The 26887-nt window shown below is 44.2% G+C and overlaps 1 protein-coding gene across 2 annotated transcripts in view; it reads right to left on the bottom strand.

The window, feature by feature from the left end:
• Window positions 1-8772: 8772 nt before the first annotated feature.
• Window positions 8773-26887, bottom strand: part of LOC129829458 (nociceptin receptor-like) — a 70257-nt gene continuing 52142 nt past the window's right edge. For both annotated transcript variants that reach the window (XM_055891160.1, XM_055891161.1), the window contains exons 3-4: window positions 26269-26624; window positions 8773-12779 (exon numbers count right to left, since the gene is read on the bottom strand). In XM_055891160.1, the coding sequence (XP_055747135.1) occupies window positions 12253-12779; window positions 26269-26624 (883 nt within the window). In that variant the 3' untranslated portion in view covers window positions 8773-12252. The remainder of the gene's footprint in view (window positions 12780-26268; window positions 26625-26887) is intronic.

Below are 26887 nucleotides of genomic sequence, written 5' to 3'. Positions count from 1 at the left end.
TTTGTGTTGTACTAAAAATGTTCTCTCCTCCATGAGTGTGCTGGTATAACGCTTGCTGTCCTTTCAGCATTACGAGCCTGTCATCCACTGAAGACCTATAGGTTCTCCACTGTACTAACCTGTCACACACTGAAGGCCTATAGGTTCACCACTGTACTAACCTGTCATCCACTGAAGGCCTATAGGTTCACCACTGTACTAACCTGTCATCCACTGAAGGCCTATAGGTTCACCACTGTACTAACCTGTCACACACTGAAGACCTATAGGTTCACCACTATACTAACCTGTCACACACTGAAGGCCTATAGGTTCACCACTGTACTAACCTGTCACACACTGAAGACCTATAGGTTCACCACTGTACTAACCTGTCATCCACTGAAGGTCTATAGGTTCACCACTGAAGACCTATAGGTTCACCACTGTACTAACCTGTCACACACTGAAGACCTATAGGTTCACCACTGTACTAACCTGTCATCCACTGAAGGTCTATAGGCTCACCACTGTACTAACCTGTCACACACTGAAGACCTATAGGTTCACCACTGTACTAACCTGTCACACACTGAAGACCTATAGGTTCACCACTGTACTAACCTGTCATCCACTGAAGACCTATAGGTTCACCACTGTACTAACCTGTCATCCACTGAAGGCCTATAGGTTCACCACTGAAGGTCTATAGGTTCACCACTGAAGGCCTATAGGTTCACCACTGAAGGTCTATAGGTTCACCACTGAAGGTCTATAGGTTCACTACTGAAGGCCTATAGGTTCACCACTGAAGGTTCACCACTAAAGGCCTATAGGTTCACCACTGAAGGCCTATAGGTTCTCCACTGAAGGTCTATAGGTTCACCACTGAAGGTTCACCACTGAAGACCTATAGGTTCACCACTGAAGGTCTATAGGTTCACCACTGAAGGTCTATAGGTTCACCACTGTACTAACCTGTCATCCACTGAAGACCTATAGGTTCTCCACTGTACTAACCTGTCATCCACTGAAGACCTATAGGTTAGCCACTGTACTAACCTGTCACACACTGAAGACCTATAGGTTCTCCACTGTACTAACCTGTCATCCACTGAAGACCTATAGGTTCTCCACTGTACTAACCTGTCATCCACTGAAGACCTATAGGTTCTCCACTGTACTAACCTGTCATCCACTGAAGACCTATAGGTTCACCACTGTACTAACCTGTCATCCACTGAAGACCTATAGGTTCTCCACTGTACTAACCTGTCATCCACTGAAGGTCTATAGGTTCACCACTGTACTAACCTGTCATCCACTGAAGGTCTATAGGTTCACCACTGAAGACCTATAGGTTCACCACTGTACTAACCTGTCACACACTGAAGGCCTATAGGTTCACCACTGTACTAACCTGTCACACTGAAGGCCTATAGGTTCACCACTGAAGGCCTATAGGTTCGCCACTGAAGGCCTATAGGTTCACCACTGAAGACCTATAGGTTCACCACTGTACTAACCTGTCATCCACTGAAGACCTATAGGTTCACCACTGAAGGCCTATAGGTTCACCACAGAAGGCCTATAGGTTCACCACTGAAGGTCTATAGGTTCACCACTGAAGGCCTATAGGTTCACCACTGAAGGCCTATAGGATCACCACTGAAGGCCTATAGGATCACCACTGAAGGTTTACCACTGAAGACCTATAGGTTCACCACTGAAGGCCTATAGGTTCACCACTGAAGGCCTATAGGTTCACCACTGAAGGCCTATAGGTTCACCACTGAAGGCCTATAGGTTCACCACTGAAGGCCTATAGGTTCACCACTGAAGGTCTGTAGGTTCACCACTGAAGGCCTGTAGGTTCACCACTGAAGGCCTATAGGTTCACCACTGAAGGTCTATAGGTTCACCACTGAAGGTCTGTAGGTTCACCACTGAAGGCCTATAGGTTCACCACTGAAGGTCTGTAGGTTCACCACTGAAGGCCTATAGGTTCACCACTGAAGGCCTATAGGTTCACCACTGAAGGCCTATAGGTTCACCACTGAAGGTCTATAGGTTCACCACTGAAGGTCTATAGGTTCACCACTGAAGGTCTATAGGTTCACCACTGAAGGTCTATAGGTTCACCACTGAAAGCCTATAGGTTCACCAGCAAAAAAAGAAACATCCCTTTTTCAGGTCCCTGTCTTCTATGATAATTCGTAAAAATCCAAATAACTTCACACTGTTTCCCATGCTTCTTCAATGAACCATAAACAGTTAATGAACATACACCTATGGATCGGTCATTAAGACACTAACAGCTTACAGAGAGTAGGCAATTAAGGTCACAGTTCTGAAAACTTAGGACACTAAAGAGGCCTTTCTACTGACTCCGAAAAGCACCAAAAGAAAGATACCCAGGGTCCTTGCTCATTTGCGTGAACGCGCCTTAGGCATTCTTCAAGGGGGCATGAGGACTGCAGATGTGGCCAGGGCAATATTTTGCAATGTCCATACTGTGAGACGCCTAAGACAGCGCTATAGGGAGACAGGACGGACAGCTGATCATCCTCCTAGTGGCAGACCACGTGTAACAACACCTGCACAGGATCGGTACATCCGAACATCACACCTGCGGGACAGGTACAGGATGGCAACAACAACTGCCCGAGTTATACCAGCAACGCACAATCCCTCCATCAAGTGCTCAGACTGTCTGCAATAGGCTGAGAGAGGCTGGACTGAGGGCTTGTAGGCCTGTTGTAAGGCAGGTCCTCACCAGACATCACCGACAACAACGTTGCCTATGGGCACAAACCCACCATCGCTGGACCAGACAGGACTGACAAAAAGTGCTCTTCACAGTCGAGTCGTGGTTTTGTCTCAACAGGGGTGATGGTCGGATTCGCGTTTATCGTCGAAGGAATGAGCGTTACACCGACGCCTGTACTCTGGAGCGGGATCGATTTGGAGGTGGAGGGTCCGTCATGGTCTGGGGCGATGTGTCACCGCATCATCAGACTGAGCTTGTTGTCATTGCAGGCAATCTCAACGCTATGCGTTACAGGGAAGACATCCTCCTCCCTCATGTGGTACCCTTCCTGCAGGCTCATCCAGACATGACCCTCAATCATGACAATGCCACCAGCCATACTGCTCGTTCTGTGTGTGATTTCCTGCAAGACAGGAATGTCAGTGTTCTGCTATGGCCAGCGAAGAGCCTGGATCTCAATCCCATTGAGCACGTCTGGGACCTGTTGGATCGGAGGGTGAGCCATTTCTAGGGCCATTCCCCCCAGAAATGTCCGGGAACTTGCAGGTGCCTTGGTGGAAGAGTGGGGTAACATCTCACAGCAAGAACTGGCAAATCTGCTGCAGACCATGAGGAGGAGATGCACTGCAATAATTAATGCAGATGGTGGCCACACCCAGGTTTCAATAGGCCGTAAGATATGAATGTTTCAAAATGCACTGTAAGCTGCTGAGGGGAGGACGGCTCATAATAATGGCCGGAACAGAGCAAATGGAACGGCATCAAACACCTGCTAACCATGTGTTAGATGTATTTGATACCATTCCACTGATTCCACTCCAGTCATTACCAAGAGCCCGTTCTCCCCAATTAAGGTGCTACCAACCTCCTGTGAAGTTGTGCATATCCTGGCGAATGTCCTGGCGAAACGCTTTTATGACCTCACTGAATGGAAGCTGATAATTGTGAGGTTTTTTTTACTCCTCTGGTCAAGGTTGATCTCAGGAGGAAATGACATGTCCTGACTGTCCGAGACCGAGTCAAGACGGAGACATTCAATATGTGGTCTTCGAGACCATACCACAACGCTGTATTCTGTATAGCAAAATGTAATGTGTCACCCAATTAATTATGCAAATATATAAAAAAAAAAAAACATGCCTTATTACTAGGCTATTCAAAATCAAATACAAATTCACTAATTGTAAGCCGACTATCACGGATCCTTCCGGAACTTTCATTACGCACACCTGTTCCCTATTCCCAGTGATTAGGAATTGTATAAGTGTGCCCTTGGTTCACCAGCGTCCTGTCGATTACTGTTCCAGTGTCCGTTGGTTCGTGTGAGTACCTGTGCTATGTTGTTTTGGGCTTTCGTGCCACGTATATTGTGCAGATGATTACGGGTCTCGTCCCGTGTTAATCATTGTGCTGATTGTCTATTTATTCAAGGTACTCCTCGCCCTTTTGTTTTGGGTATCTACCTGGTGTTTTGTATACATGTGTGTCTGGTCTTCGTCCCCGTGCCTTTACGCGACACGCTGTAATTTGGGAAATAAAATCCCCTATTACGCATTTCTGCATTTCCTGTCTCATGATCCCATTATACCAACGTTACACCGACCTGCACAACCAATGAACCAACGTTACACCGACCTGCACAACCAATGAACCAACGTTACACCGACCTGCACAACCAATGAACCAACGTTACACCGACCTGCACAACCAATGAACCAACAACGTCACCTAGGGCTATACGTTCTCTCCCAGACTCATGGATAGAACAATTGAAATGTAAGCATAAGATAATTAACCAGTCATTCCAGTATCCATGATAATACAGTCTAAGGCGACGACTGAAATATGTTTGATTTTGGAGTATAGGCCAGACCAATTATGTACGAAGGACATCTTTAAATAGGTTTTGTTTTATGTTTTTCTGCAGTAGGCTATGTATTGTAAAACCCCACTTTCATAATTTGAATTCTGTTTTTTGGGGGGGGCTTGAGCTCATATGCGTAAGTTCTAATATGCATATGCGTAAGCTCTAATATGCACATGCGTAAGCTCTAATATGCATATGCATAAGCTCTAATATGCATATGCATAAGTTCTAATATGCATATTCATAGGTTCTAATATACATATGTGTAAGCTCTAATATGCATATGCGCAAGCTCTATGCGTAAGCTCTAATATGCATATGCGTAAGCTCTAATATGCATATGCGTAAGCTCTAATATGCATATGCATAAGTTCTAATATGCATATGCATAAGTTCTAATGTGCATATGCATACGTTCTAATATGCATATGCATACATTCTAATATACATATGTGTAAGCTCTAATATGCATATGCGTAAGCTCTATGCGTAAGCTCTAATATGCATATGCGTAAGCTCTAATATATATATAAATATATATATATATGCATAAGCTCTAATATGCATATGCGTAAGCTCTATGCGTACGCTCTAATATGCATATGCGTAAGCTCTAATATGCATATGCGTAAGCTCTTATATGCATATGCATAAGCTCTAATATGCATATGCATAAGCTCTGATATACATATGCGTAAGCTCTTATATGCATATGGATACGCTCTAATATGCATATGCATAAGCTCTGATATACATACGTGTAAGCTCTAATATACATATGCATAAGCTCTAATATGCAAATGGGTGTTTTGAATGAATCATCTTAGAAAGCACCTTCCATTTCGTTGTTTTAGGCTTCGAAACAATGTCCAGAATAACCATGTTTTACACTGTTTCAAATTGCTGTTGAACTTCTCTCTTCAAATTGATCATCACAGCAAGGTTTGTTTTAAAAGGACTATAGGCTACTGTTTCGATTATATAGTTTTAAATTATATATTTTTTTTTACGATTGCAATTGCATTAGAGGGACAATAGAGCCCTGAGTACCAGGTCATTAGGACCTGATGGTCATTAGCAAGTTGGGTACCACCAAAGCATGTCCAGAGTGCATAAAAGGAGATCACCGTGACTCAAAGGTCACATGGAATTTTACTCATGACTGCCAGTGTGGCGGTAGTATGGTCACCACGACAACCCTAGTTACAGCCTGAATTCAAAATGGATCAAAAAAAATAAAAAAAGACCCCTCTACTCACAATTCCCCATATTGACAAAGTGAAAACATGTTTTTATAAATGTTTGCCAACGTTGTAACGATCGTCGTAATATTCTTCCTCCTCCTCCTCCTCGGAGGAGGAGAGGCGAGAAGGATCAGACCAATATGCGGAGTGATTAGTGTCCATGATTATTTATTAAAACGAAACTGAACACGAAACAAAAGCACACCATGAAACAATCGACAAACAGTCCCGTGTGGCACGAATGCAGACACGCGATACAACCACCTACAAAACACACGTGAAACCCCGGCTGCCTTAGTATGATTCTCAATCAGAGACAAACGATCTACAGCTGCCTCTGACCGAGAATCATACCAGGCCGAACACAAAAAACCCCAACATAGAAAAACACACATAGACCAACCCACCCAACTCACGCCCTGACCAACTAAATAAATACAAGAAAAAAGGAAAACAGGTCAGGAACGTGACAAACGTATTGTAATCAAAAAAAAGAAATAACTAATTTACATAAGTATTCAAACCCCTTGAGTCAATACTTTGTAGAAGCACCTTTGGCGGCGATTAGCTGTGAGTCTTCCTGAGCTTTCCACATCTGGATTTTACAATATTTGCCCATTGTTATTTTTTTATTCTTCATACTCTGTCAAGTTGGTTGTTGATCATTGCTAGACAACCATTTTCAAGTCTTGCCATAGATTTTCAAGCCGATTTAAGTCAGAACTGTGAGTAGGTCAGGAACATTCCATGTCGTCTTGGTAAGCAACTCCAGTGTAGATTTTCCCTTGTGTTTTAGGTTATTGTCCTGCTGAAAGGTGATTTAATCTCCCAGTATCTGGTGGAAAGCAGACTGAACTAGTGCGTAGAGCTGTATTCCATTTATTTTTATCATAAAAAAAATCCCCTTTTCTTGCCGATGACAAGCATACCCCTAACATGATACAGCCTCCACCATGCTTGAATACTTATTGACTGAAGACATTTCAGCTTTACATTTTTAATTCATTTCTAAAATGTTCTACAAACAAATTCCACATTGACGTCATGGGGTATTGTGTTTAGATCAGTGACACAACTCAATTGAGTCCATTTTAAAATTCAAGCTGTAACACAATACAATGTGGAAAAAGTACACAGGGCTGTGAATACTTTCTGAAGGCACTTTATCAAGATTCCCCGATTGCATGTGTGTCTTACAGGGGGAAAAAACTAGTTTACATTACCAAGTACATTAATGGGGTATAAACCTACTTTAAGAGCGTGTTAGTCTGTTCCAGAGGTTTGAATCCTAATCAACGCATCCAATGTGAGAACATCTGTTGTTGAAGAACAGTAGATCAATACAGCTACAGTATTCTCTAGCATGCCTCAAATCAAATCCAATCTACCTTACTCTCTAGCAGTAGTTAAATCAAATCAAATTGTAGCTACCTTACTCTTTAGCATGCCTCAAATCAAATCAAATTGTAGCTAACTTACTCTCTAGCATGCCTCAAATCAAATCAAATTGTAGCTACCTTACTCTCTAGCATGCCTCAAATCAAATCAAATTGTATTTGTCGCACCCGACGAACAGGTGTAGACCTTACCGTGAAATTCTTACTTTAAGGAAAATATATAGTCGTGTTAGCCCAAAGGTCAAATTCTATTTTGAATATCCCTTCTTTTTTTTGTTGCTTAAGACAAAACCTAATACTTCACTTAAAACATAGTCTTTTTGTATTAATATGGCTCTGGTGTTGAGTAACCAACCTTTTCATCTGCTGGTTAAAAAAAAGGATTCCGAAACGGTTGTTGTCCCCCATAGGACAACCCTTTTTGGTTCCAGGTTTTCGATTCTATGTAGAACCCTCTGCGGAAAGGGTTTTACCTGGAACCCAAAAGGGTTTTACCTGGAACAAAAATGGGTTCTTCAAATGGTCCTCCTACCGTTTTAGGTTCTAGATAGCACCTTTTTTTAAGAGTGTATTAAGTCACTTGCATCGGTCAAAGAGGAAGAGCTCATCTAAGCTGTATGTTGTTTTGAACTTATTTTAGGTTTATTAATTAAGACTAGGGTTGCAAAATTCCGGTAGCTTTCCCAGAATCCACAGGTTTTCTAGAAATCCTACCGAGTTGGAGGATTCACGGATTTCCTGCTTATTCCTTCCTGGTTCCGAAAATCTTCCAACCAGGTTTTCTGGACAACCAAAGTTACCATAAATTTGCAACCCTAATCCGGACAAGTTTGTATGTCCGTTAGCATTGTATTTAGCATTGTACACCATCTCCTGTCTAGAATTTTTGGAGTATGTAGCAATGCTAATGTAAATAGATGGACGCAGCTAGCGGTGCTCTCAAAAGCATGAGGTAAATCAAAATATAATGTACAACTTTATTTTAGATGAACTAGCCCTTTAAGTGGTTATGCTTTGGGATGATAATAAAGGTTCTATTATTGTAACGAACGTCGTCGGGAGACGGAGAAGAGGACCAAGGTGCAGCGTGGTGTTCATATTTTAATCAATCCACTGAACACTGAACAAAACAACAAAAATGACAAACGAACAGTTCTGTAAGGTGACAACACACAAAACAGAAAAAACTTCCCTCAAACACAGGTGGGACCAGGCTACCTAAGTATGGTTCTCAATCAGAGACAACGATAGACAGCTGCCTCTGATTGAGAACCATACCAGGCCAAACACATAGAAATACAAAACAAGGACAACATAGAACATAGAATGCCCACCCAAACTCACGCCCTGACCAACCAAAATAGAGATATAAAAAGGATCTCAAAGGTCAGGGCGTGACAGTATCCCCCCCCCCCCCCCCAAAGGTGCGGACAAAACCTGAACCTATGTTATGCTTTGGGATGATAATAAAGGTTCTATTATCTGATTAGTAGAGAGAATAAAACAAAAACAAAGTATACTTCCCATCACAACCATTTTATTCATATGCAGATACAAATGTAACATTTTTAAATTCAAGCTTCTGCAAATGTTCTTTAGCATCAACAACAAGCTGGCTAGCGTATAAACTGTCTTTAGCATCAACAACAAGCTGGCTAGGACATACACTGTCTTTAGCATCAACAACAAGCTGGTTAGCATATAAACTGTCTTTAGCATAAAAAACAAGCTGATTACCATATAAACTGTCTTTAGAATCAACAACAAGCAGGCTAGCATATAAACTGTATTTAGCATCAACAACAAGCTGGCTAGCATATAAACTGTCTTTAGCATAAAAAACAAGCTGGCTAGCATATAAACTGTCTTTAGCATCAACAACAAGCTGGCTAGCATATAAACTGTCTTTAGAATAAAAAAACAAGCTGACTAGCATATAAAATGTCGTTAGCATCAACAAAAATAGGTCTAGCATATAAACTGAGTTCATCATCAGCAAATGAATCACAAAGTAATAAGAATAAATAGCTACGAAAAATGCAGTTCACGAGTAAACATACTGTTACAATCTTCATTACGGCAACAACCATTTATGCAAAAACCCTGTTTTGCTCTTTTAATAATAATGCCAATAATTATTTTGCAAGATTTTGGATTTTTCATTATATGCTGTTGACATTCAAGTGGTCTGGACATGTAAACTAATGGAAAGACTAGGGTTGCAAAAATTCCAGTAACTTTCCCTGAAATCCCTGGTATTCTAGAAAAACCTGGTGAGAAGATTCCCGGAATACTCAACCAGGATTTTCCAAAAAACCTGGGAATTTTGGTAAAGCTACCGGAATGTTGTAACCCTTGGAAAGATACTCCCTGTACACGCAGAGATAACAACACAAGTACAGACTATGTGGTAAATATACACCAATAACATGACTACTAAAGACATACACAAGTTTTATAAGTGTCTTCGATAGATGATTGGAACAATACTTTTACATACTTTTATATAGCATGTCTATATATACAGAGTAACACCACGTTATATATACAGAGTAACACCGTGTTATATATACAGAGTAACACCGTGTTATATATACAGAGTAACACCATGTTATATATACAGTGCATCCAAAACATATTCACACCCCTTGACTTTGTCCACATGTCATTGTGTTACAAAAAGAGACTAAAATTGATTGTTGAAAAGCAGACTGAACCAGGTTTTCCTCTAGGATTTTGCCTGTGCTTAACTCCAACCCATTTATTTTTTATCCTGAAAAACTCCCCAGTCCTTAATGATGACAAGCATACCCAGAACATGGTGCAGCCACCACTATGCTTGAAAATATGGAGAGTGTTACTCAGTAATGTCATCTATTGGACTTGCCCCAAATATAACATTTTGTATTAAGGACAAAAAGTGATTTGCTTTGCCACATCTTCTGCAGTATTACTTTAGTGCTTTGTTGCAAACAAGATGCATGTTTTGGAATGTTTTATTCTGTACAGACTTCCTTTTCTTCACTCTGTCATTTAGGTTAGTGTTGTGGAGTAACTACAATGTTGTTTATCCATCCTTAGTTTTCTCCTATCACAGCCATTAAACTCTGTAACTGTTTTAAAGTCACCATTGGCCTCATGGTAAAATCCCTGAGTGGTTTCCTTCCTCTCCAGCAACTGCGTTAGGGAGTACGCCCGTATCTTTGTAGTGAACTGGGTGTGTTGATACACCACCCAAAGTGTTAATAACTTCACCATGCTCAAAGGAGTATTATATTTCTACCAATAGGTGCCCGTCTTCGCGATGCTTTGGAAAACCTCCCTGGTCTTTGTGGTTGAATCTGTGTATGAAATTCACTGCTTCGACTGAGGGACCTTACAGATAATTGTATGTGTGAGGTACAGAGATGAGGAAGTCCTTAAAAAATCCTGTTCAACACTATTACTGCACACAGAGTGAGTCCTTGCAATTTATTATGTTCCTTTTTGAGCACATTACACAAGGGTTGAATACTTATTGATGTTTCAGCTTTTCATTTTTAATACAGTTTTTTCTTAATTCAAAATACCCAATCCCACTTTGACACTATGGGGTATTGTGTGTGTGTGAGGCCAGTGACAAAACAATCTCAATAAAATTTTTAAATTCAGGCTGTAACACAACAAAATGTGGAAAAAGTAAAGGGGTGTGACTACTTCCTGAAGGCGCTGTATATAGAGGAAAACCATGTTATGTATCCAGGGTAACACCATGTTATGTATCCAGGGTAACACCATGTTATGTATCCAGGGTAACACCATGTTATGTATCCAGGGTAACACCATGTTATGTATCCAGGGTAACACCATGTTATGTATCCAGGGTAACACCATGTTATGTATCCAGGGTAACACCATGTTATGTATCCACGGTAACACCATGTTATGTATCCAGGGTAATTATTTATTTTATTTTATTTAACCTTTATTTAACTAGGCAAGTCAGTTAAGAACAAATTCTTATTTACAATGACGGCCTACACCTCCCAAACCCGGACGACGCTGGGCCAATTGTGCGCCGCCCTGTGGGACTCCCAATCACAGCCTGTTGTGAAACAGCCTGGATTCAAACAAATTATAGTACAAAATAGATTTGCTTCATTTTTACAGGACGACAATCAGAAATATTCACACGCGGAACATCAGGCAGCATCATCATCTGCAATTATTTCATCGTAACAATGAACAATAAAGGCTTCAACAAGCTGTTGTGATGTGTTGCCCGTTGCTACACAACTCCTGCAAGGTGATACAAAACAAACAAGGAAACGTACAGTACAGCACCATCGAGGACTGACACACTTTATCCAGGATAGTGGATAGTATTTATACAGACTTCGTTTGGTATTTAAGGCCATGGAATCAGACAAATTGTTTCTCTGGAACAAAATAAAACAGAAATAAACGAATAACATCCAGTTAAAGTAATTACCTACAGCGTAGAAACAGACAAAAAAAACATCTATACAACACAGAGAAAAAATGACAACGACAACATCATTAATCAACCAATCAGAGTTGAGATAAGCGTGAGCAAAAACTGTTGACATTCGCGGAAATGGTCCTTGACGCACACAGACCTAAACTCTGAACGTAATCGACCTGAAAATGATTAACACAACTAAATAAAGACAACATGACATCGATTTAAATAACATCCATGTTTAGTAAAGACACAGAGAAGCCCCTTAGTCCCTAGTAGAAGGTCCGTTAGACTACCTGACCCTGCTGTTCGGCCTCCAAACAGCTCTGGCCTAGATCCGGCCCCAACCAGGCCATTCGGACAGTGTCCCTGCCCCTCCCTTGGGCCACCTCCGGTCCTCTTCCTCGGCCTGTCCCTGGGCCGACGTGCTGCTAGAGGGTAGTGATCTGGGTGAGCTCCGTGTTGGAGTTCCCTGTCCCTTGGTGGTGGTTGTTCTGGGGCTCCTGGCAGACCAGGGGCAGCTCCACGCCTAGTCATGCAGGGTTTGTATTCCCGTCCGCCGTCTTGCAATTGTAGGCCACCTCGCGGGCGATGCTCCTCATCCGACCCGACTGCTGCCGGCTGTCCAGGCGGAACGGACCCGGGTGGCAGAACTCCCTGAAGCACCTCTTGAAGTTCTCGTCCAGGAAGGCGTAGAGAACTGGGTTAAGACTGCTGTTGACGTAGCCCAGCGCGATACAGAAGTGCATCAGGGCCATGGTGAGGAGGCTACTCAGGTTGAAGCCCAACGACTGGGCCAGAGCCATGATCTGGACGGGGGTCCAGCAGACCACGAAGGCTGCCACGACAACCAGGACCATGCGAGTGATGCGGCGCAGGTTACGGTCCTTCTCCTTGGAGCCGGACAGGATGCGGACGCTGCGAAGGCGCTTCACCATCAGGCTGTAGCAGACACTGATGATGGCCACCGGGATGAGGAAGGAGAAGAGGAAGACGCAGGTGCCGAACACCGGGTCCCAGTAGCTACGAGGGTCCGGGAGGACTACGATACACTCTACACCTAGGAGGAGGACAGGGCATATGTTAGGGTTTAGGACATGAGGGTTAAGGGTTAGGACATAGTTTAGGGTTACTGTAGGGGTTGGGGTTAGGACAGGAGGGTTAAGGGTTAGGACATAGGTTAGGGTTACTGTAGGGGTTGGGGTTAGGACACGAGTGTTGGGACAGATGTTAGGGTTAATGTAGGGGTTGGGGTTAGGTTAAGGGTTAGGACATAGGCTAGGGTTACTGGAGGGGTTGGGGTTAGGACACGAGTGTTGGGACAGAGGTTAGGGTTACTGTAGGGGTTGGGGTTAGGACACGAGTGTTGGGACATAGGTTAGGACACACCACCTACAGGGACAGGACACAGAAGAAGACTATTGTCCAATATCTACAAATGTCCAACAGAAATGTGTGTTCTGCTCCCAACCCCACATCCTGTACACACACATAGGACCAAGGGTTTACTACATAGGAACAAGGGATTAGTACATAGGACCAAGGGTTTAGTACATAGGACCAAGGGTTTAGTACATAGGACCAAGGGTTTACTACATAGGACTAAGGGTTTAGTACATAGGACTAGGGGTTTAGTACATAGGACCAAGGGTTTAGTACATAGGACTAGGGGTTTAGTACATAGGACCAAGGGTTTAGTACATAGGACTAAGCGATTAGTACATAGGACTAAGGGTTTACTACATAGGACCAAGGGTTTAGTACATAGGACCAAGGGTTTAGTACATAGGACCAAGGGTTTACTACATAGGACCAAGGGTTTAGTACATAGGACCAAGGGTTTAGTACATAGGACTAGGGGTTTAGTACATAGGACCAAGGGTTTAGTACATAGGACCAAGGGTTTAGTACATAGGACCAAGGGTTTACTACATAGGACCAAGGGTTTAGTATATATGACCAAGGGATTAGTACATAGGACCAAGGGTTTAGTACATAGGACTAAGTGTTTAGTACATAGGACTAAGTGTTTAGTACATAGGACCAAGGGTTTAGTATATATGACCAAGGGATTAGTACATAGGACCAAGGGTTTAGTACATAGGACCAAGGGTTTAGTACATAGGACCAAGGGTTTAGTACATAGGACTAAGGGTTTAGTACATAGGACCAAGGGTTTAGTACATAGGACCAAGGGATTAGTACATAGGACCAAGGGTTTAGCACATAGGACCAAGGGTTTAGCACATAGGACCAAGGGTTTGGTACATAGGACCAAGGGTTTAGTACATAGGACCAAGGGTTTAGTACATAGGACCAAGGGATTAGTACATAGTACCAAGGGTTTAACAGCAAGTGTCCAGGGGGAGTTCCCTGACAAGTGGGCGGCCCTTGACAAGGGTGTGTTCCCTGACAAATCCCCTTCTTTCTTCTCATTGGCTCTAAGGCCGACTATATGCCCCCCCCAAGACAGACAGTCCCTTCTCACGAGAGTTAGACTTCTCTTGTCACGCGTAATAAGGAAATGAACAAGAATCAGTTGGAGCTTGTGTACAATGGCGTCACTAAGTTACAACAGCCACAAAGTCATAATTATGGCTAAACCGCAAGGAGAGTGAGGGAGTGCTGCATCAGACGACCTGGCCTCCACACTCACCCGACATCAACCCAATTGAGCTTGTTTGGGATCAGTTGGAAACGCAGAGGGAAGAAAAAGCAGCCAACAAGTGCTCAGCATACGTGGGAACTCCTTCAAGACTGTTGGAAAAGCATTCCTCATTTTATCTGTCCACGTTCAACAACAGAAGAGAGCGTCTTTTTGGGAGTCATTATATCTTCTGTTGTTGACCGTAGACAGATAGAATGACTCTCAAATAGACACTAACTTCTGTTGTTGACCGTAGACAGATAGAATGACTCTCAAATAGACCACTCTCTTCTGTTGTTGACCATAGACAGATAGAAGGACTCTCAAATAGACACTGAAATAGACACTCTTCTGTTGTTGATGCCTTTTCACTCACAAAATAAAACAAATCAGCGTATAAATAAATGGTATAACACAATCCAAAATACACTCAACACCTTGAGGTTGAAGAGCTGTCCACAAGCTTTTAATTCTGTTTTTTTCCGGGTATAATCACTTTGACTGTGACATCTGACAGCCTGCCTTTTAAATCTGCCTCTACATCCAAGCAGCTGAGAACTCTTGACAGCCCTATAGCTCTGTAATACAAAACACAATTCAGTTTTTACGAACCTTGGCTGGCAGCCTGAAGGGAGCCTGGATCAAATCAACTTCACAAGACGATTTCTAAGTTCATATTTTTTTTTTTAAAGAACCACTTGTCATTGGTGTGAAGAAGAAACCTCTCTGTCTGTCTGTCTGTCTGTCTGTCTGTCTGTCTGTCTGTCTGTCTGTCTGTCTGTCTGTCTGTCTGTCTGTCTGTCTGTCTGTCTGTCTGTCTGTCTGTCTGTCTCTCTCTCTCTCTCTCTCTCTCTCTCTCTCTCTCTCTCTCTCTCTCTCTCTCTCTCTCTCTCTCTCTCTCTCTCTCTCTCTCTCTCTCTCTCTCTCTCTCTCTCTCGTGGGATTATAGCAGTAGTCTAGTGTGAGGGGTTATAACAGTAGTCTAGTGTGAGGGGTTATAACAGTAGTCTAGTGTGAGGGGTTATAACAGTAGTCTAGTGTGAGGGGTTATAACAGTAGTCTAGTGTGAGGGGTTATAACAGTAGTTATAACTCTCTCTCTCTCTCTCTGGTGATTAAGAAGATGCTCGCAAATCCAGTTCAAAGCTTCTATCTAGGGTGCATCCCAAATGGAAACCTATTCTCTATAATGTGCACTACTTTAGTGCCCTTGTCAAAGGTAGTGCACTAAATAGGGAATATGGTTTCATTTGGGACACAGACACTCGTCTGCAGTACATTGCATTAAACATGTCTTGCCCACTCTATAGTTCTGGAGAGCTCACCCGAACCTGAATGTCTTCCTTTAGGATTATTAGTAACACGCTGGCGTTGTTAATAATAAATAGCAGAATAATAACTGCAGATTAATTAATGCTGATATTGAAAAACGTACACCCAAGGTAGGCTACTGCCCCTTTAAGAGCAAGAATGGATTTAATACCATACAGTGTGATTCTCACCAAATATATTGTCTTCTCACACTATTCTAACTCCACAATCAATAAACAATGTTTATTATTCTGCTATTACCAATAATTTGTACATGTTAATAGCATCTTCTGATTACAATTAGTTGAAAGATGAGACAATAATTGTAATCTATTAGCTTGGCTCTCTTAGCCTATAGATCACATATTGCAAACAAATAATCTGAACTAAAAACTGCTGGAATTTATCTGCATCATTGACAATCGCTAATCAATATCCAATAACAACCACGTTTTCTTCACATATTCTCTCTATTGAGGCTCCAATGTCAGGGGTTATAACAGTAGTCTAGTGTCAGGGGTTATAACAGTAGTCTAGTGTGAGGGGTTATAACAGTAGTCTAGTGTGAGGGGTTATAACAGTAGTCTAGTGTGAGAGGTTATAACAGTAGTCTAGTGTGAGGGGTTATAACAGTAGTCTAGTGTAAGGGGTTATAACAGTAGTCTAGTGTGAGGGGTTATAACAGTAGTCTAGCGTGAGGGGTTATAACAGTAGTCTAGGGTGAGGGGTTATAACAGTAGTCTAGTGTATGGGGTTATAACAGTAGTCTAGTGTGAGGGGTTATAACAGTAGTCTAGTGTGAGTGGTTATAACAGTAGTCTAGTGTGAGGGGTTATAACAGTAGTCTAGTGTGAGGGGTTATAACAGTAGTCTAGTGTGAGGGGTTATAACAGTAGTCTAGTGTGAGGGGTTATAACAGTAGTCTAGCGTGAGGGGTTATAACAGTAGTCTAGTATGAGGGGTTATAACAGTAGTCTAGTGTGAGGGGTTATAACAGTAGTCTAGTGTGAGGGGTTATAACAGTAGTCTAGTGTGAGGGGTTATAACAGTAGTCTAGCGTGAGGGGTTATAACAGTAGTCTAGTGTGAGGGGTTATAACAGTAGTCTAGTGTGAGGGGTTATAACAGTAGGCTAGTGTGAGGGGTTATAACAGTAGTCTAGTGTGAGGGGTAATAACAGTTGTCTAGTGTGAGGGGTTATAACAGTAGTCTAGCTTGAGGGGTTATAACAGTAGTCTAGGGTGAGGGGTTATAACAGTAGTCTAGTGTGAGGGGTTATAACAGTAGTCTAGGGTGAGGGGTTATAACAGTAGTCTAGTGTGAGGGGTTATAACAGTAGTCTAGTGTGAGGGGTTATAAGAGTAGTCTAGTGTGAGGGGTTATAACAGTAGTCTAGCGTGAGGGGTTATAACAGTAGTCTAGTGTGAGGGGTTATAACAGTAGTCTAGTGTGAGGGGTTATAACAGTAGTCTAGTGTGAGGGGTTATAACAGTAGTCTAGTGTGAGGGGTTATAACAGTAGTCTAGTGTGAGGGGTTATAACAGTAGTCTAGTGTGAGGGGTTATAACAGTAGTCTAGTGTGAGGGGTTATAAGAGTAGTCTAGTGTGAGGGGTTATAACAGTAGTCTAGCGTGAGGGGTTATAACAGTAGTCTAGGGTGAGGGGTTATAACAGTAGTCTAGTGTGAGGGGTTATAACAGTAGTCTAGTGTGAGGGGTTATAACAGTAGTCTAGTGGGAGGGGTTATAACAGTAGTCTAGTGTGAGGGGTTATAACAGTAGTCTAGTGTGACGGGTTATAACAGCAGTCTAGTGTGAGGGGTTATAACAGTAGTCTAGTGTGAGGGTTTATAACAGTAGTCTAGTGTGAGGGGTTATAACAGTAGTCTAGTGTGACGGGTTATAACAGCAGTCTAGTGTGAGGGGTTATAACAGTAGTCTAGTGTGAGGGGTTATAACAGTCTAGTGTGAGGGGTTATAACAGTCTAGTGTGAGGGGTTATAACAGTAGTCTAGTGTGAGGGGTTATAACAGTCTAGTGTGAGGGGTTATAACAGTCTAGTGTGAGGGGTTATAACAGTAGTCTAGTGTGAGGGGTTATAACAGTCTAGTGTGAGGGGTTATAATACTCTAGTGTGAGGGGTTATAACAGTCTAGTGTGAGGGGTTATAACAGTAGTCTAGTGTGAGGGGTTATAACAGTCTAGTGTGAGGGGTTATAACAGTCTAGTGTGAGGGGTTATAACAGTAGTCTAGTGTGAGGGGTTATAACAGTAGTCTAGTGTGAGGGGTTATAACAGTAGTCTAGCGTGAGGGGTTATAACAGTAGTCTAGTGTGAGGGGTTATAACAGTAGTCTAGTATGAGGGGTTATAACAGTAGTCTAGTGTGAGGGGTTATAACAGTAGTCTAGTGTGAGGGGTTATAACAGTAGTCTAGTGTGACGGGTTATAACAGCAGTCTAGTGTGAGGGGTTATAACAGTAGTCTAGTGTGAGGGGTTATAACAGTAGTCTAGTGTGAGGGGTTATACCAGTAGTCTAGTGTGAGGGGTTATAACAGTAGTCTAGTGTGAGGGGTTATAAGAGTAGTCTAGCGTGAGGGGTTATAACAGTAGTCTAGTGTGAGGGGTTATAACAGTAGTCTAGTGTGAGGGGTTATAAGAGTAGTCTAGCGTGAGGGGTTATAACAGTAGTCTAGTGTGAGGGGTTATAACAGTAGCCTAGTGTGAGGGGTTATAACAGTAGTCTAGTGTGAGGGGTTATAACAGTAGTCTAGTTTGAGGGGTTATAACAGTAGTCTAGTGTGAGGGGTTATAACAGTAGTCTAGCGTGAGGGGTTATAACAGTAGTGTGTATGTTTTTTGTTCACATTGCTCTCTCCCCACTCTCCTTCCCCTCTCCCTTCTCTCCTTCTCCTCTCCCTCTCCCCTCTATCCGTTCCCTCTCCCCTCTATCCTTCCCCTCTATCCTTCCCCTCTCCCCTCTATCCTTCCCCTCTCCCCTCTATCCTTCCCCTCTCCTCTCTATCCTTCCCCTCACCCCTCTCTCCCTCCCCTCTCTCCTTACCATCTCCCCCACCCCTCTCTCCTTCCTCTCTCCCCTATCCCCTCTCTCGTTCCCTTCTCCCCTACCCCTCTCTCGTTCCCCTCTCCCCTACCCCTCTCCCCTCTCTCCTTCCCCTCTCCCTCTCTCCTTCCCCTCTACCTCTCTCCATCCCCTCTCCCTCTCTCCTTCCCCTCTCCCCATCCCCTCTTTCGTTCCCCTCTCTCCTTCCCCTACCCCTCCCCATCTCCCCTCTCTCCTTCCCCTCTCCTCTCTCCTTCCCCTCTCTCCTTCTCCCCTTCTCTCTTCTCCCCTACCCCTCTCCATCTCCTCTCTCTCCTTCCCCTCTCCTTCTCCCTCCTTCCCCTCTCTCTTTCTCCTCTCCTTATCCCCTTCTTCCTACCCCCTACCCCTCTCTATCTCCTCTCTCTCCTTCCCCTCTCCTCTCTCCTTCCCTGATACAATCTGCGTTACTCTCCTCAGCCCCAAATACCCTCAGCTGTGTACCAAAACAAGTGGCGGGGCTGCCGTTTTGATTAAAAATTATTTCCTTTAGACCTCAACTAAATAAAGCTCTGATGGTATACAAGTCAGGCAAGGACAGTACCTACAGTATAAAGACTACAGGTTAGGACAGTACCTACAGTATAAAGACTACAGGTTAGGACAGCACCTACAGTATAAAGACTACAGGTTAGGACAGTACCTACAGTATAAAGACTACAGGTTAGGACAGTACCTACAGTATAAAGACTACAGGTTAGGACAGTACCTACAGTATAAAGACTACAGGTTAGGACAGTACCTACAGTATAAAATCCATATGTGGAGACTAAAAATTCATTTGTGGCTGGAGGATGAGCGGTGCTCGATGTAACCTTCCTTTTCTCTCATCCTTTCTCCTCATAGTTTATTCTCTTCTTTTCTCCCCCCCTCTCCTCCTCTCTCCCACCCCCACATACTCACTCCCACCCCCCCCTCTCCTTCTCTCTCCCACCCCCCCATACTCACTCCCACCCCCTCCTCCCCTTCTCTCTCCCACCCCTCCTCTACTCCTCTCTCCCGCCCCCTCCTCTCCTCCTCTCTCCCACCCCCTCCCCTCTCCCACCCCCTCCTCCTCTCCACCCCCTCCTCCCCTGCAACTCTCTCCCACCCCCTCCTCCTCTTCTCCTCTCCACCCCCTCCTCTCCTCCTCTCCATCCCCTCCTCTCCACCTCCTCTCCCACCCCCTCCTCCTCTCCTCCTCTCTCCCACCCCCTCCTTCCCTCCTGCTCTCTCCCACCCCCTCCTCCTCTCTCCCACCCCCTCCTCTCCTCTCCACCTCTCTCCCACCCCTCCATCCCCTCCTCTCCTCCTCTCTCCCACCCCCTCCTCTCCTCGTCTCTCCCACAGTGGGTATGCACTCCGTTCATTAAGTCGTAAACAACCACATAAGAACCATTTCTTCTCTCTTTCTTTCTCTCTTTGTTTGATTGTTTCTCTCTCTCTCTCTCTCGACGGTGTGTTTGAGTGAATCACTGAGGTGTGTGTGTGTGTGTGTGTGTGTGTGTGTGTGTGTGTGTGTGTGTGTGTGTGTGTGTGTGTGTGTGTGTGTGTGCGTGTGTGTGTGTGTGTGTGTGTGTGTGTATGAATCACTGTGTGTGTGTGAGTGGGTGTGTGCGCGAATCACTGTGTGTGTGAGTGGGTGTGTGTGTGAGTGGGTGTGTTATATGATCAAGATTACATATCAATGACATGGTCTCTTACTTAATAGAGTGAGCTTACTATTTTTAACGGGCTTCCATTCATTTATTGGTCATGACAATACAGTTTTCTATTAAATTGCTTGTACTTAATTTCAGAAGTCTAAACATTGTATTGAGGTAAATTATCCCCAGTGTTTAACATTTTCTGGTTCAGGACAACCTGGACTACAATGAAGTGTTTTAACCATGTTCTGGTTCAGGACAACCTGGACTACAATGAAGTGTTTTACCATGTTCTGGTTCAGGACAACCAGGACTACAATGAAGTGTTTTACCATGTTCTGGTTCAGGACAACCTGGACTACAATGAAGTGTTTTACCATGTTCTGGTTCAGGACAACCTGGACTACAATGAAGTGTTTAACCATGTTCTGGTTCAGGACAACCAGGACTACAATGAAGGGTTCAGGACAACCTGGACTACAATGAAGTGTTCAGGACAACCCGGACTACAATGAAGTGTTTTACAATGTTCTGGTTCAGGACAACCTGGACTACAAGTAGAACACACAACTATTTGACATAAACAGTTGAATTCATGAGTTTCAATGTCAAATGTTAATTATAGACACTATGGTCTTCTATGTAGTAGAACCCCTTACAGTATTATAGACACCATGTCATGGGATTTACTATGGTCTTCTATGTAGAAGAACCCCTTACAGTATTATAGACACCATGTCATGGGATTTACTATGATCTTCTATGTAGAAGAACCCCTTACAGTATTATAGACACTATGGTCTTCTATGTAGTAGAACCCCTTACAGTATTATAGACACTATGGTCTTCTATGTAGTAGAACCCCTTACAGTATTATAGACACTATGTCCTGGGATTTACTATGATCTTCTATGTAGAAGAACCCCTTACAGTATTATAGACACTATGCCCTGGGATTTACTATGATCTTCTAGGTAGAAGAACCCCTTACAGTATTATAGATACTATGTCCTGGGATTTACTATGATCTTCTATGTAGAAGAACCCCTTACAGTATTATAGACACTATGACCTGGGATTTACTATGAGCTTCTATATAGAAGAACTTCTTATCTTCTAACACAGCGTTTCCCAAACTCGGTCCTGGGGGCAGGATGCACGTTTTGGTTTTTGGCCCGAACACGACACAGTTGATTCAAATGATCAAAGCTCGATGGTTAGTTGATTATTTTCAAATCAGCTGTGTAGTGCTAGGGCACCCCCCCCCCCCCCCCCCCAAAACCAAAACATGCCCCCTTTGGGGTGTCCCACCTGTTCTAACGACTCTTGTGCCACGCCCTGACCATAGTTTGCTTTGTATGTTTTATGTTTTGTTTGGTCAGGGTGTGATCTGTGTGGGCATTCTATGTTGTATGTCTAGTTTGTATATTTCTATGTGTTTGGCCTGATATGGTTCTCAATCAGAGACAGGTGTTTTGCGTTGTCTCTGATTGGGAACCATATTTAGGTAGTCTGTTTTGTATTGTGGGTGGTGGGTGATTGTCTATGTTATGTTGCACGTTAGCACAGTGTTTATTATAGCGGTCACGTTCGTCTTATTCGTTTTGTTGTTTTTTTGTTGAATTTTCTTCATTAAAATCTAGAAGAATGTATTCAAACCGCGCTGCGCTTTGGTCCGCCTCTTACGACGTTTGTGACATCATGTGTTTCTTGTGATGATGTCACAGAGCAAAACATGTGTTGTACGTGTTTCGTAGTCTTTTGGGTCATAATAATAGTTTGTAGCTTGTAGATCTGACAGATATAGATATGTGGGACATAGATCTGAGGGGCATATATCTAATGGATATAGATGTGTGGGACATAGATCTGAGGGACATATATCTAACGGATATAGATGTGTGGGACATAGATCTGAGGGGCAGATATCTAACGGATATAGATGTGTGGGACATAGATCTGAGGGGCATATATCTAACGGATATAGATGTGTGGGACATAGATCTGAGGGCATATATCTAACGGATATAGATGTGTGGGACATAGATCTGAGGGGCATATATCTAACGGATATAGATGTGTGGGACATAGATCTGAGGGGCATATATCTAACGGATATAGATGTGTGGGACATAGATCTGAGGGACATATATCTAACGGATATAGATGTGTGGGACATAGATCTGAGGGACATAGATCTAACAATTATAGATGTGTGGGACATGGATCTAGTTAATAGTTTGTAGTTTGTTGACTCATAGACTAGAGCTCGAACACACAATGTTTAAAAATAGTTTTGAAGTCCAAAAAACGCTACGGTGGGACTCTATGCCATTTAAGCAGACACAGTGCTTTCGGAAAAGCATACAGACCTGTTGACTTTTTCCACATTATATATTACAGACTTATTCTATAATTGATCATCCCTCAGAAATCTACACACAATACCCCATAACGACAAAGGGAAAACAGAAATACCATATTTACATAAGTATTCAGACCCTTTGCTAGGAGACTCAAAATTGAGCTCAGGTGCATCCTGTTTCCATTAATCATCCTTGAGATGTTTCTACAACTTGATTGTAGTCCACCTGTGGTAAATTCAATTGATTGGACATGATTTGGAAAGGCACACACCTGTCTATATAAGGTCACACAGTTGACAGTGCATGTCAGACAAAAAACCAAGCCATGTGATTGAAGGAATTGTCCGTAGAGCCCCGAGACAGTATTGTGTGGAGGCACAAATCTGGGGAAGGGTACCAAAATAATTCTGCAGCATTGAAGGTCCCCAAGAACACAGTGGCCTCATCATTCTTAAATGGAAGAAGTTTGGAACCACCAAGACTCTTCCTAGAGCTGGCCACCCGGCCAACCTGAGCAATCAGGGGGAGAAGGGCCTTGGTCAGGGAGGTGACCAAGAACCCGATGGTTACTCTGACAGAGATCCAGAGTTCCTGTGTGGAGATGGGAGCACCTTCTAGAAGCACAACCATCTCTGCAGCACTCCACCAATCAGGCCTTTATGGTAGAGTGGCCTGACAGAAGCCATTCCTCAGTAAAAGGCACGTGACAGCCCGCTCTGAGTTTGCCAAAAGGCACCTAAAGACTCTCAGACCATGAGAAACAAGATTCTCTGGTCTGATGAAACCAAGATGGAACTCTTTGGTCTGAATGCCAAGCGTCACGTCTGGAGGAAACCTGGCACCATCCCTACGGTGAAGCATGGTGGTGGCAGCATCATGCTGTGGGGATATTTTTCAGCGGCAGAGACTGGGAGACTAGTCAGGATCGAGGAAAAGATAAACAGAGCAAAGTACAGAGAAATCCTTGATGAGAACCTGCTCCAGAGCGATCAGGACCTCAGACTGGGGCGACTGTTCACATTCCAACAGGACACCGACCTTAAGTACACAGCCAAGACAACGCAGTACTGGCTTCGGGACAAGTCTCTGAATGTCCTTGAGTGGCCCCGCCAGAGCCTGGACTTGAACAAGATCTAAGATCTCTGGAGAGACCTGAAAATAGCAGTGAAGCAATGCTTCCTCAAACTGGTACCTCTAACAGTCTGATGTTTAATTCATTGTCTTAAAATATGCTTGTGAATCATTAATGAGTTCTCTATGAGCCCTGCAGGGACTGGGTCTACAGACTATAGAGATATCACATTCAGCCTATGGTGCTCCCTCTCTCTCTCTCTCTCTCTCTCTCTCTCTCTCTCTCGCTCTCTCTCTCTCTCTCTCTCTCTCTCTCTCTCTCTCTCTCTCTCTCTCTCTCTCACTACTGCCTCTCTCTCTCTCTCTCTCTCACTACTGCCTCTCTCTCTCTCTCTCTCTCTCTCTCTCTCTCTCACTACTGCCTCTCCCTTTCCCTCCCTCCCTCCCTCCCTCCCTCCCCTCCCTTTGCTTTCTTCTTATTCTCTGCCTTTCTCCTGTCTGCTCCTCCTCTGTCCATGAGGAACATGTCCTCTAGTGGCTTCTGAAGTGGAGGAGAACAGACGGTGATTATCTTCATGTGTCTTGGTGTTGTTGCACTGAACTAGACGGTAAACAGTCTCTACTCCACTGACCTAATGGTGTTGTGGCACTGAACTAGACGGTAAACAGTCTCTACTCCACTGACCTAATGGTGTTGTTGCACTGAACTAGACGGTAAACAGTCTCTACTCCACTGACCTAATGGTGTTGTTGCACTGAACTAGACGGTAAACAGTCTCTACTCCACTGACCTAATGGTGTTGTTGCACTGAACTAGACGGTAAACAGTCTCTACTCCACTGACCTAATGGTGTTGTTGCACTGAACTAGACGGTAAACAGTCTCTACTCCACTGACCTAATGGTGTTGTTGCAGTGAACTAGACGGTAAACAGTCTCTACTCCACTGACCTAATGGTAAGGAATTTATCACAGTCTGTAGCTGTAGTGACCTTTTCACTGTTACTGCTATTGTCACTATCTCCACACACTAAAATACACACACGCACACGTGTGTGTGTGTGTGTGTGTGTGTGTGTGTGTGTGTGTGTGTGTGTGTGTGTGTGTGTGTGTGTGTGTGTGTGTGTGTGTGTGTGTGTGTGTGTGTGTGTGTGTGTGTGTGTGTGTGTGTGTGTGTGTGTGTGTGTGTGTGTGTGTGTGTGTGTGTGTGTTTGTGTTTTTGATACTTCAAGGATAGGCCTGAGGGGAGGCTGTGATTGGATGCCCCTGGTCATATCACACACATTGCATTCCACTCCCCCTAGTAACCAGACCACATGACACTCCCCCTAGTAACCAGATCACATGGCACTCCCCCTAGTAACCAGACCACATGACACTCCCCCTAGTAACCAGACCACATGACACTCCCCCTAGTAACCAGACCACATGACACTCCCCCTAGTAACCAGACCACATGACACTCCCCCTAGTAACCAGACCACATGACATTCCCCCTAGTAACCAGACCACATGACATTCCCCCTAGTAACCAGACCACATGACACCCCCCCTAGTAACCAGACCACATGACACTCCCTCTAGCTGACCCAAGAGGAACCAGACACCATGATACTCCCTCTAGCTGACCCAGGAGGAACCAGACACCATGATACTCCCTCTAGCTGACCCAGGAGGAACCAGACACCATGATACTCCCTCTAGCTGACCCAGGAGGAACCAGACACCATGATACTCCCTCTAGCTGACCCAGGAGGAACCAGACACCATGATACTCCCTCTAGCTGACCCAGGAGGAACCAGACACCATGATACTCCCTCTAGCTGACCCAGGAGGAACCAGACACCATGATACTCCCTCTAGCTGACCCAGGAGGAACCAGACACCATGATACTCCCTCTAGCTGACCCAGGAGGAACCAGACACCATGATACTCCCTCTAGCTGACCCAAGAGGAACCAGACACCATGATACTCCCTCTAGCTGACCCAGGAGGAACCAGACACCATGATACTCCCTCTAGCTGACCCAGGAGGAACCAGACACTATGATACTCCCTCTAGCTGACCCAGGAGGAACCAGACACCATGATACTCCCTCTAGCTGACCCAGGAGGACCCAGACACCATGATACTCCCTCTAGCTGACCCAGGAGGAACCAGACACCATGATACTCCCTCTAGCCGACCCAGGAGGAGCCAGACTGCAGTATAATGATGTACAGTAGATGATCTACTCAGAAATGGAGGGAGGGAGGGAGGGAGGGATGAGAATATCTGAATAGATTAATTTAGACATCAATCTGATAGTAGAACAGATAAATCAGACTTGATAATGAACCAAACTAAATCCACTTTCTGTTGTTTTACCTACAGACAGACAGAAAGACAGACAGACATAGACGGACGAACAGACCCAATATAACCTACTGTTATGTTCAACCTCCACATCACCCAACACCATGGCCGGTACCCCTATCGCCGATGCCAGGACCCACACACAGATGTTGACCACCTTGGCCTTGTGGGGCGTCCTCATGTCCAGGGCCTTGACCGGATGGCACACGGCCACGTAGCGATCCATGCTCATCACGGTTAGTGTAAAGGTGCTGGTGAACATGTTGTAGTAGTCGATGGAGACCACGGCCTTGCAGAGGGCGTTACCGAACGGCCAGAAACCCAGGAACAAGTCTGTTCCCTGGAATGGTAAGGTAGCGAGAACCAAGGAGTCAGCCAGGGCCAGGTTAAATATGTAGATGTTGGTGGCTGTCTTCATCTTAGTGTACCTGGAGATGAGGAGAGAGGAGAAGAGAGGGGATGAGAGGGGAAGAGAGGAGAGGGGAGGAGAGGGCAGGAGAGGGGAAGAGAGGGGAAGAGAGGAGAGGAGAGGGGAGGAGAGGGCAGGAGAGGGGAAGAGAGGGGAAGAGAGGAGAGGAGAGGGGAAGATAGGAGAGGAGAGGGGAGGAGAGGGGAAGAGAGGGGAAGAGAGGGGAAGAGAGGAGAGGAGAGGGGAAGATAGGAGAGGAGAGGGGAAGAGAGGAGAGGAAAG

The sequence above is a fragment of the Salvelinus fontinalis genome, chromosome 31 (assembly GCF_029448725.1).
Source record: "Salvelinus fontinalis isolate EN_2023a chromosome 31, ASM2944872v1, whole genome shotgun sequence".
NCBI lineage: Eukaryota > Metazoa > Chordata > Actinopteri > Salmoniformes > Salmonidae > Salvelinus > Salvelinus fontinalis.
The sequence above is the reverse complement of the archived record's forward strand: the minus strand, read 5'-3'. Positions and strand labels throughout refer to the sequence as shown.